The sequence below is a fragment of the Neomonachus schauinslandi genome, chromosome 2 (assembly GCF_002201575.2).
Source record: "Neomonachus schauinslandi chromosome 2, ASM220157v2, whole genome shotgun sequence".
Taxonomy (NCBI): Eukaryota; Metazoa; Chordata; class Mammalia; order Carnivora; family Phocidae; genus Neomonachus; species Neomonachus schauinslandi.
In genome coordinates this window covers 113765381-113778233 of record NC_058404.1, presented here as the reverse complement: position 1 = coordinate 113778233, position 12853 = coordinate 113765381, and the positions used below count along the sequence as shown (strand labels likewise).

General features: G+C 35.7%; 1 protein-coding gene across 3 annotated transcripts in view; it reads left to right on the top strand.

The window, feature by feature from the left end:
- The window catches only part of SEC24B (SEC24 homolog B, COPII coat complex component), an 86930-nt gene that overhangs the window by 22641 nt on the left and 51436 nt on the right, over window positions 1-12853 (top strand). For all 3 annotated transcript variants that reach the window (XM_021684527.1, XM_044912898.1, XM_044912897.1), the window contains one exon: window positions 8135-8308. In XM_021684527.1, the coding sequence (XP_021540202.1) occupies window positions 8135-8308 (174 nt within the window). The remainder of the gene's footprint in view (window positions 1-8134; window positions 8309-12853) is intronic.

Genomic DNA, 12853 nt, shown 5'->3' with positions numbered 1-12853 from the left:
TCTGTTTTCTTTCTCTCTTCTTGCAGCAGTCTTTTTACAGATCAACTTATCCTAAGGTCCCTCTTACTTAAGGATTTTGTGACTTTCGGGACCAAAAAAAAAGAAGAAATGCAGGTAATTCCTATCTTATTTCTGAGATGGGAATGGGACCCTGGATGGAACCAAATTATACTGAGATGTAGGATCAGGGAAATAAGGGGCCACTTGGCTAATGAACAGAATACCTAATTGGGAAGCGCTATCCCTGAAAAAAATATTGAATAAAGAATACAAATAATTACAAAATTACCTTCTATTTGAATAACTAGTAATTAGTTCTTTATATAGAGAGATGGGGTATATTTCCATTCTTTTAATCCTAGTACTATACTGTGAAAGCCATAATAAATATAATTTTAGATATTAATTCATGTTAAATGGGGGGGTTTTTTGCCTTTAGATTGGTAAGTTACTTTTTAATTATAGTTTGGAGATTGACAGATATATCTCAGGTTAATTTGACACTTGTTTTTCACTATTTCAAAAGAAATAAAGAGGTTACTTTTAAAACCTACTTTGAAATGAAATATTACGGAAGTTCCCAAATTTTCTCAGTTGAGTTGATGTGTATCAATATTATTTTCCATGGTGCCCCATGCAACTTAGTAGTAATAGTTCATAAGGTATTTGACAGATATCACTGTTTTCTCTTAGAAATTTAAAACATCCCCCCCCCCAAAAAAAAAGAAATTTAAAACATCCCTTGGTAGTTTTTTATAATAAAAAATAAATATACATAGAGTTCAAAGAGATAGATAAAATGGAAAGTAAAAGTTTCCTACCACTAGAAATTTTGGCCACTAATTTTCAGAGATAATCGCAGTTAGCAATTTTTTGTATATCCTTCCCAAAATTCTCTACACATATACAAGTGTTCTCTATTAGAGGTATCATAGGCACACACATATATACACACTTAAGTTAATCATTAAATAGCGAGGAACTATTTTGTACGATACACTAAATAACATGAAACTATTGAAATTTGTATTTTTTGGTTAATTTACGTTAATTTTACTAAATAAAACCCACTTGATCTTAGTGCATAAATGTACTATATTGGAACATAATAAACTGAATTCATTAAAAAAAAAAAAAAACATCCTTTGGAACCCCGTGAATTTTTGCCAGGGTGACTTGGGTGCCTAGGTACAAGGTTTGGTAACATGGGAATATTGATTTAAGTTTTCTAGAAAGACAGACAACTTTTAATTGCTTTGGATGCCCTTAAATATTGTCACATTAGAATAATGATCTTAGCTATTAAACAGTTTTGGGTGAAATTCAGCCATCGAGTAATTAACAAAAATGATTTCACTTTTTTATTACTTGATTATACTAGTTTCATTTTCAGGTGTAACAAAAGTTCTTAACCAGTTCATAAAGTGTTGACATCCAAAAGCATGAACCTGAGTTCAGTGATTACCAAAAACATGTTGCTGCATACATGCTGTTATTTTTAAGCAGTCATTGAGTTCATTTTCAGAAACATTGGAATAAGAGAACTTCAACTGTTAGCTTGCCTCTTTATTTTATAAGAACATGTCCGTACAATTCAGCACTAGAACTTCAGATTTTTTTTTTTTTTAATTAAAAGGTCTATCCCAAGTATGTATGTCTGGGGTGCTGTGTTTAATTAACTTCGGGTGAAATTTTGGCTGGTGTGTAGAGTGTCATTTCATTAGGACTGTTACTGTAGGTAAATCTCTGAAGGCTTAGAAGGTTTTTTTCTAGTTTGAGATGAAGTTAGTTGAGTGTGTGACTTTGGGATATAAAGATAACCATCTTTTTTTTTTTTTTTTTTTAAAGATTTTATTTATTCATGAGAGACGCACAGAGAGAGAGGCAGAGGGAGAAGCAGGCTCCCCAAGGAGTAGGGAGCCTGATGTGGGACTTGATCCCAGGACCCCGGGATCATGACCTGAGCCAAAGGCAGATGCCTAACCATCTGAGCCACCCAAGCGCCCGATAACCATCTTTGATAGCAAGATGAGTATTGAAACATCATTTAAAATCATTTTCTTAGGGCGCCTGGGTGGCTTAGTTGGTTAAATGACTGCCTTCAGCTCAGGTCATGATCCTGGAGTCCCAGAATCAAGTCCCGAGTCAGGCTCCCTGCTCAGCAGGGACTCTGCTTCTCCCTCTGACCCTTCCCCCCTCTCATGATCTCTCTCTCTCTCATTCTCTCTCTCAAATAAATAAAATCTTTAAAAAATAAAAAGCTAAAATCATTTTCTTAAATTTTTTTACTATCCCTTTGTTTTGAAAAGTATATAATTTTAAAAATTAGCAAGATAAATCTTGGCTAAGAAGGAGAGTTTTGCCAGAAAATATTATTTTCATTAAAATTATTTTTACTTTTTTTGCTTAAAGAGAATCACATATTAATAGCATAGTATGAAAAAGTACTGTCTAGGGGCGCCTGGGTGGCTCGGTCGTTGGGCGTCTGCCTTCGGCTCAGGTCACTGTCCCGGGGTCCTGGGATCGAGCCCCGCATCGGGCTCCCTGCTCGGCAGGAAGCCTGCTTCTTCTTCTCCCACTCCCCCTGCTTATGTTCCCTCTCTCACTGTCTCTGTCAAATAAATAAAATCTAAAAAAGAAAAGAAAAGAAAAGAAATAGTACTGTCTAATTAATGGTGTTTTACTATGTGCAATTTTATAAAACAAAAAATACTTTTAAAAAACTACTTATATAAAAATAATAATAAACATCTATATAATCCTGTATATAAATCCACAATATACATGACATCAGTATCTAGTTACTGATAAGTTAATGTATCTGTCGTCTTGGGGTACTGATGTGCCTGAGGAAAAGCAAAATAAATTCTCAGTTTTCCCTGATATTTGAGCTGCAGTCTGAAGAATGAATTCTTCATGTATAAAGCAAATTGCAGGCAAAATAAATATTTAAATGTAAAAGGCAAAATGTAGAAACTTTTTAGAGAAAGTATGGAAGACTACCTCTAGAAACTTGGAGTAGGGAACACTCACAACACAATATAATAAATTATAGGTATAAAGAGTAAGCATGCTCAACTTGACTAATTTCGAATTAAGAACTTTTCTTCACTGAAAGACATGAAGAAAACAAAAAGACAAGCCATAAACTGGGAGAAAAAAATACTTAAGAGTATTTATCCAGAATACGCAAATAACACATACAAATTAATAAGGAAGAGAGCTGTAACAACCCAAGGGGAAAAAAAAAAAAAAGATGAAATGAAAACATACTCAACCTCATTAATAATCAGGAACTAGAGTGGGATATCTTTTTATACCTAGCAGCAGAGTGGTAAAAATTTGAGAATCTGACCATACCATTGGCAAGGATATGGAATAACAGAACTCTTAGACACTGTTGTTGATAGGAAGATCTATGGGTTCAATATTTTAGGAAATTTTGGCTTTAGTGGAATTGAAGATAGCCATACCCTAAAATGCAGCTATTCCACTTCTAAAATTTGGTGCATGAGTCACCCAGACTCTTGCTAAAATGCTGGTTCTTACTCACCAAGTCTAGTATGGCCTGGCTTGAGATTCTACATTTTCATCAAGTGTCTGCAAGAGGTGTTGCTAGCCTAGTGACCACACTTTGAATAGGAAGGCTCTAGAGCACCACGTCCTGTTTTAGATGTGTAGCACTTAAAGGAAATGGTGACATTTGTTGGGGATACTGGGCTAAAAGGACTAGTCTGCTCTCTAGGCCAAAAGACTTTACTCCCCACAGGCTGCCCCCAGGCTAAGGGGATTCTGAGTCCCTTGCTGCACACCTACACCCACATGAGCTGTGGCACACACCTTGAGAAGCTCTACCCTAGAGAAACATGCGTATCTGCACCAGGGACATGTTCAAGAATATTTATGGCAGCACCGTTTGTGAAAACAAAAAGTGGAAACCCAAAAGTCATTATAGTGGAATGGATAAATAAATTATATCCTTCCAATGGACTGCTGAACAGAAGTGAAAATGGGATATAGGGCTGCACTCGTTAACACGAGTGAATCCCAGAAATGTAACATAGGAGGTCATGGAAGAATACGTGTAGTATGATATTACCAAGTAAAAAAAAAAACAAGCAAGAATAATGTTTAGGAATACTTGTCTGTGTGGTAAACTATTTAAAAACAAAAGCAAGGGAGTAATAAACACAATTGAGGAGGGAGGACTTATGTGAGGAATATGCTGACAGCGTCAGCAGTTTTGGAAATGTTTTATTTTCACAACTGGATGCTGAGTTTGTGGGTATTTTATTAAGGTTTTATAGGTGTATATGTGTACATACGCATATAGGTATCACATAAACTCAGCTATAACAATTATTTTATGAAAAAAAAGTTTGTGACATCAAAGCGGGGAGTCATTGTATTCCTCTTTACTGGGAGAGAGCATGACAAGTTCAAGCGACTGGAAGACGACCAGTGAAGCTAGAGAACTCCGGCCAGGATGAGGCTAGGGACTTAGGATCATTCCAGGCCTCATTAACCATGTTAGGAAGTTTTGCAGATAAAATGTTTCGTCTCCACCCTGAAGCTCTGGCAGAATTTTGAAGGATTATAAGCATGTTGGAGACTGGCTGTAGTGTTCTGGAACAGAGAGGGGCCCTGTTTAAACTACTTATCTTTGACTTTGTGCTTGGAATTGCTTTTGAAAAATTAATTGTGGGAATAGTTTGAGGCCTAGGACGATGGAGTTGTTCTTGATAGAGGCTTTTTGTTTTCTTCTCCCAAGAGCCTCTAGGTACTACCTGCTTATTGCACTAATTCAAGTCCAGAACTCTAGACTTCCTGGACTCTCAATGTTCCGAACCAAAGCCACTGGTGTTTGAAAGGTCTGGTTTCCTGGTTTGTCCTTATCCTGAGGTTATAACCCTTCAGAGCACTCTCTTCAAAGTGGAAGTACGGGGTACCGTATCAGGTACCCCATCCAGTATGCCCTGGCATGTGTCTTCTGTTTCCCATGCCCTGCAGGGCCACAGAAAACAGCAGATCAGCTTTGCAGCAGAAAGTGAAAGCAGCTTTGAGTGTTCGCTATTTCTCTGAGTCAATTTTGTACAGATTTTGGCCCAGGAATTCATTAATAGCATGTTAGGTCTTTGATGATTTTAGGAAAGTATTTTTAAAAATAGTTTTCAGGGAGCCTGGGTGGCTCAGTCGGTTAAGTGACTGCCTTCGGCTCAAGTCATGATCCTGGAGTCCCAGGATGCAGTCCCTCATCCAGCTCCCTGCTCAGTGGAGAGTCTGCTTCTCTCTCTCTGCCCCTCCCCCCACTTGTGCTCGCTCTCAAATAAATAAAATCTTTTAAAAAATAGTTTTTAAAGTTATCTTTAATGGCAGGTTTGGTTTTTACCTCACCCATCTTTACTCTGTCTTCTCCCACCCTTCCCTTTTCTCCATCACCCAGTATTAGATGATTTTACCTTTCTTAGTTTCACTTTGTACTGTTAAATATACTTATCACTCTGTTATATTTTAATGATTCTATCAGTTATCTAATTCTGGTTTAAAACAAAAATGATTTACTATTTTTCAGAGTTCTGTGGGTTGGTTGGATAGTTCCTCTGATGGTTTTTCCTGGACTCACCCATGTGTCTTCATTTAGCTGGAGACTTGGCTGGGTTGGAAGATCCTAGAACTTCACTTAGGTGTCCAGCAGTTGGTGCAGATAGTTTACTGGGGTACCTAGGTTTTTTGACACTTAACTAACTTCCTTACATGGTAGTCTCAGGACAGCATTTCAAGAGCAGAAGGGCATAGCTACAAGATGTCCTGAGATTTGAGTTCTGGGACGTGCATACCATTACCTCTGCCACATTTTGTTGAATAAAGCCAATCACAAGGTTAGCCCTAATTCAGGGGGAGGGAAAATAGACTCCACTTCTTAATGAGAAGAATTGCAAACTACTGTGACCATGTTTTCAGTTTCCCACAATGATGTTTGTCCTCCCTAAAAACGATGAATAGCACATTTAGACTCCTTCCACCTTCTTTCCCATTCCCTATATTTATATCATTTGTACACAGTGGGACGTATAACATGTTTTTTTCTTAATTTTTATTTATTTATTTTAAGTAACCCAGTGTGGGGCTTGAACTCACAACGCTGAGATCAAGAGTAGCATGCTCTTCCGATTGAGCCAGCCGGGCGCCCCAACATACAACATGTTTTGTTCTGTCACCACATTCCTACATTTGTTTTATTTAGTCTTAGCACTTCTAAGTTTGTCTCTCTATATATGCACACACACATCATGCATGTTTAAACATACATACATGTATGCACATTCATATATGCATATGTTCAGTATATTTTCACTGCTCACTAGTTTTTTGCCATAGGTTTTTTGTTTTAAAGATTTTTTTTTAATTTATTTGACAGAGACACAGCGAGAGAGGGAACACGGTAGGGGGAGTGGGAGAGGGAGAAGCAGGCTTCTCGCTGAGCAGAGAACCCGATGCAGGGCTTGATGCCAGGACCCCGGGATCGTGGCCCGAGCTGAAGGCAGACGCTTAACGACTGAGCCACCCAGGCTCCCCACCATAGGTTTGTTTTTTTTTTTTTCCCCTTTGAGATATAATTGACATACTATGTTGTGTAAGTTGAAGGGATACAATGTGATGATTGATATATGACACACATATGTATTAGAAAATGATTACCACAGTAGGGTTAGTTAATATATCCATCATCTCACATAATTACCTTTTCTGTGTGTGTGGTGAGAACATTTAAGATTTACTGTCTTAGCAGCTTTCAAGTTTATAAAACAGTATTGTTAACAATAGTCACCATGCTGTACATTAGATCCCCAGAACTTACTCATCTTAAAACTGAAAACTTATAGGGATGCCTCCGTGGCTCAGTCGGTTAAGCGACTGCCTTTGGCTCAGGTCTTGATCCTGGAGGTCCAGGATTTCCAGGATCGAACCCCATGTCTCCAGCTCCCTCCTCAGCGGGGAGTCTGCTTCTTCCTCTGACCCTTCCCCTTCTTGTGCACTCTCTCTCACTCTTTCTCTCTCTCTCAAATAAATAAATAAATAAAATCTGTTTAAAAAACACCTGAAAATTTATGTTGACAGATGGTATGTTTATTGTGGTGAGCATTATATAATTGTCAAATCACTATGTTGTACAACTGAAACTAATATTATATGCCAGTGAGTATACTTCAATAAAAAAAAAATTAATAGTTTATACCCTTTGACCAACATCTCTCTATTTTCATCTCCCCCCCCGCCCTCCATGCCAGGCCCTGGAAACTACCATTCCACATTCCACTCTGTTTCTGTCAGTTAAACTTTTCCTACATATAAGTGAAATCGTGTACTATTTGTCTTTCTCTGACTTATTTTACTTAGCACAGTATCCTCAAGGTCCATCCATTTTGTTGCAAGTGACAGGATTTCCTTTTTGTGGTTGAATAATATTCCTGTGTGTGTTTTTTATTCATTCATCCATCAGTGGACGCTTAGGCTGTTGCCATGGGTTTTTCAGTGAGCTCTTGGTTGGCTGAAGATTATACTCTAGATTGGTCAGTTTGAGCTATCACAAAGGCCCACTATGAATCACCTGTGCTTTATATATTTCAGACGTCCAACCTAGTCTTACCATTGAGTCCTTACTTAGTTCCATTTGAAATACAGTCTCTGATTAGTAGCAGTAAATAAGATGTGACAGTTTATAATACAAAAGGGGATCTGAGCTGATACTAGTAGTATTTGTGGAATTCATGGGCTACATTACTGCAGAAGCAGAGAACCTCCGTTCATCTTAGGTACCATTAAGTAGTACAATAATGAATTAATAGTAGTGATCATTAGTAGAGAAAAATTGGGGTTCATTTTGTTTAAAAAGGTAAGGAGGCTTATGACATGTTTTAGGAAAGTTGCTGTTAAAGATTATTAAAACATTTGGTGAGTAAGTTTTCAGTTTATCTGGAAATCATTTCTTTGGACCTTCTTATTTTCTCTATATAATACTAGATAAATATGATACTACTGATGTTTCTACAAGAACTTCAGATAAACCATATTTTGTTGGTATTTTAATATTTTCAAGTTGATTGCTGTGGATGAAATAGTTTTTTGTCTTCAGTTGCAGATTCTTTATCTCGTCCTGTTACGCAAAATGTTCAGCCTCTCAAGTCCAGCCCAGTCGTATCCACTGTTTTATCAGGAGCCTCATCAACACAAACACCTGCAGCTGCAAATCGCCCAATTGAGCCAGTAGCCTCAGTTACACAGCCATCAGAGCTGTTACAACAGAAAGGTATTTAAAATTTTAATTTTAAAGTTTATTTATTTATAATCTCTATACCCAATGTGGGGCTCGAACTCACGCCCGTCAGATCAAGAGTCACATGTTCTTCTGACTGAGCCACCCACGTGCCCCTCAAATAGCTGATTTTTAAAAAGTCAAACTGTATAATCGTAATTTTTAGAAAATAAGAAATGTAATTTATAATCTCAATTCAAACACTATTTCCTTTTTATATATTAACTTCCAGTCTGTTTATGATTATTTTTTACATAATTGCAGTCATAGCTTACATACCATTTTGTATATTGTGGTTAGATTTATTAAATTATACACAGTTCTTCATATATCCACATAGTCGTTATAGTCATTTTCATGGCTAATAGTTTATTGTTTCAGTGTATTATGATTGGCCAATCCATCCCTCTCCCATGGAACATTTGTTTCCTATTTTTTAAAGGTTATTATAGTTTTAGGATAAAGCATCCAAGATTTTCTTATTTAATGAATCTCCATATCCTATTTGATGATTTCTCTACTTGTTATTATTAATGAAAGTAACTTTTGACCCAGTTTTGGGAATGAGAAGGGTGAAAATGAAACTGTAAGCCATACCTTTGCAGCATGCACAAACAATACAGTTTATTCATTTGCTTGTTTAATATTTTTCATGTGTTAAATAAGTGACAGGTAACTAAAATGTGTTGTTTTGACCCTCTTTCCCTACTTTGCCTTTTATTTTGGCAGTATTTTGGTTTTTTTTTCCTGGCTAAAATTCCGAATCTGTTGGTGTTTCCAGTTGAAATACTGTATTTTTCATTTCATGAGAGGTAACTGAGATGTTATTAGGAAGTTTGTATTTCCAGAGCAACCATTAGTAATATCATAGGGGCTATACTTAACTATGTAACAACAGCTTCTCACCTTGAATATGAAGAATTCTCTTTCTCTCTCTCTTATGTTCTGAAACTCAGAAAAAGCATTTTAGGTTGATCTCACTACTTATTATCTGTTGAGTATGTGGTCAAGAGTACTTTCTATCATTTGATCAGATTATACATTATAAATTTTCTTATTTGGCTTTATAGGAAAACCAACTGCAGCACCATGGAGTGTCCATGGATTCCCAACAAGCCAGTGGGTATATTAGGAATAAAATCTAGTTTTTTATAAGCATTTGCTTTTAAAATGAAGGACTGGTAGGAGAATTTTGCTTATCATGAGTAGAAAAAACTTAAGGGCAGGTTGAACCCATAACTAAATGAGTATCTTTCCTCTACATTAATGACTGCCTTCCATTTCTTAAATATTATGCTCGTTTGACCCTTCACATTGCCCCTCCTAATATCTTTTTCCTATTGTATTTTCTTTTTTTTACCATTTTACTTTAAGTACCATCTTACCGTTTTACTTTGTCATTTTGCAAACCACATTCCCACAAAATAACCATGTTTCCTTTTTTTTTTCTTACTAATAAGATAGATTTAAAAAGATAGATTTGAAAAGAGGAGCTACCATTTATTGGGCATTTACAACGTGCCAGATACTTTATATTTATTATCTCATTTAACCCGCATTGCAATCCTATAATATTAGCCCTGTTTTACAGATGAGAAAAGTGAGATGCACAAAGATTAGGTAATTTCCCCAAGATTGTAAATTACTCTGCCCAAGTAGCAGAGTGAAAGATTTTTAACTCAAACCTTTTTATCTTTCTATAAAATGAGGCTGAATTGTTTAGTTGGCTGTTAACAAACTTTTGATGTACCTAAGAGAAGCTCCTTGAATAAGTAACAGAAAAGAGAATACTAGAAACATTTGAATGGTAGCTTTTATTGTTCCTTTTTCTTAAGTAAGAGATTGGTTTATCTTAGTGGCCTTTTTACCTTTGGATAGATCTGTGTGAGGTAGGGCTACCATGTATGTTGTGTGAATTGTGGTTTGTGTGAGTAGCGCCTGTAGTAGTTGGGTGGTGTGTGAGCTGCATAAGCTCTGCTGTGGTTCTGATATGACTGCTAAAATACTAATGCTGAAAAGAGATTAATATTTTTCTCCCAGCTTCAAAGACACCCTTTCATAGTTATTCTCAGAAGGACCTAGCATTCTTACACTGGTCTTAAGACAGGAGGCTGCAAAGTTTTGCTTACATATCTCCTAAAAAGTTTTTGGGTAAACTCTGTAAACTACTTGAACGTTTTTTAGATTGACATCTAAAATTTTTCACCAGAAGTCTAAATAGTTGAAGGTATGTAACTTTTCAACATCATGCATATGTTGACTTTAAAATAAAGATGTTATATTATTCTTTGTATCCACTAGAATGAACCTACCATCGTCCTTTTAAAAAAGGCCCAAATGAGCCTTTCTTTAACATTTTTCTCCTTAATGTCATACTGTTTCCCGTGAATATAGTAATATAATATATTCTTTTATTTTTTTTTTAAGATTTTATTTATTTATTTGACAGGGAGAGACCCAGCGAGAGAGGGAACACAAGCAGGGGGAGTGGGAGAGGGAGAAGCAGGCTTCCCGCAGAGCAGGGAGCCCAATGCGGGGCTCGATCCCAGGACCCTGGGACCATGACCTGAGCCGAACGCAGACACTTAACGACTGAGCCACCTAGGCGCCCCAGTATAATATATTCTTAAGCTAGAAACTCTTTTATCATTCTATCATACTTCTCTGCCATAGTAATATTATATAAAGTGAAATTTTACATTTTGCTTTACTGTCTATGACCATTAGTGTCTAAGCGTTAGCATTTTTTCTTCTGGCTTAAACTGTCAGTACAATTATTGTTAGCATATAGTTGGTCAAAACAACATGTAAAAATTGTGAATTTGCATATTTTTTATGGAAAGTACATTTTGACTGGAAATATATCTTTCAGTGAGATGAATGGCTCTCCCCCATCCCCACCATAGCTTTGTGTACCTGAGTTGTACATGACTCATTACTAGAATAAGATAAACTTTAGGTAAATTTCATTCATAGTTTTTATTTTCACACCACATACAATTGTTAAGAAACTTTGTTCAAGTAAAGTAGACAGGAATGGTATTAAAAGGTTTTTATTAAAGCAGTATTGTTCTTTGGAGTTTTTTAATGTGTTTAACCTGAGTTACATATCAGAAATTTTTATTGTTTGTTCGATGTTATTTTCCAGATAGTAGCATTATTTCTTTCATGTAGCAGTTTACAATTTTAAAGTACCTTTAACTTTTATCACTTGATCACCAGGTGAAGCAAGCATATCATATTTCATCTTCCTTTTATAGAAGAAGAAATGGAAGTTTAGAGGGGTTAGGTGTCTTACCCAAAAACACAGCCTCCCTAGGTGGGTTGCCAAGATCAGTATAGATCTTCTGCCTCCAAACCTAATACTTGTTTAACTGAATCACCAATTATTCAAAATATTGTGAATTTCATTGTACCATTGCCAGTACAGTATCATATCCTTTAAATGTATTTTTATCAAAGATTCCAAGCTGTGATGGAGGTCATTTGTTTTATGTGTGGTATCTCATGTAACCTAATTGGCAAAGGCAGTCTTCATTTTCAAACCAGTGAGAAAAATTTTATTCTTTGTCAGAAAATCTAATTTCATTTTTTTAATCTAAGGAAATGTGTTCCTGGAGTTTCAACAGAGTATCATAAGCTCCACTGAGAAATAAATTATAGCATATATTTTCTAAGCCAAATTACTAAAAGCAGTGAAATTTAAATGTCAAAGATCTAATGTGATTAATTTATCCTTTATTATAGTAGGTTATAAAAACTAGACAATGAGTCAGTATGCTGGTTTTCGTTACCAAATTTGAAATAAAGCAGTGCAACATGTACCTAATATTACGCTATTTATGAAGTGAGGATTATCTTGAAAAGCATTGTATTCCGGTGGTAAATATATGCATTGTGTGTATCAAACTCTGATATTTGACTTTTTAAAAATATTTAAATAGGAATCAAGTATAAAAATCAGAAATAACTGTTGATTTCATCAGACATCATTAAAATGTTCCCATGTAATTAATAATAATTAATTACACTTAACGACTGAGCCACCCAGGCGCCCCTCACTGTAATATTATTAATTCAGAAATACTGAAAAGTAGACTGGTGGGAGTCATGATGTAATGTAAGTGTAATAAAGAAAAACATATACCACTAAGTGATAATAGGTTCCCCTGTTAGTGACTATTTTTGTGTTGTTAAAAGGAGGCAGAAAAAATTAAATATTGTATAAAATAAAAGGAGGTGAGAAATGATTATAAACATTTTAAGTATTTTATGGTAAAATAGGTTGTACAATGCTTTATTGAATATCTCATATTGACTTTGAAAGAAATTTTGTAGAATTTTTATCTGTGAGTTTTATCCAGTGTATCTTGAAAAAAATTGGTCATCCTAGAAAACATTCTGCTTGTTTTTAAAAGAATTTACATTGCTAAGAATACTACTCAGATTGGTGGAAGGTTCTTTTTTTAATTACTTGCCCTATCCCCTATAGGGTTAAGAATTAAAAATAGCTGAAAATAAGTGTTTTTAATTAAATAT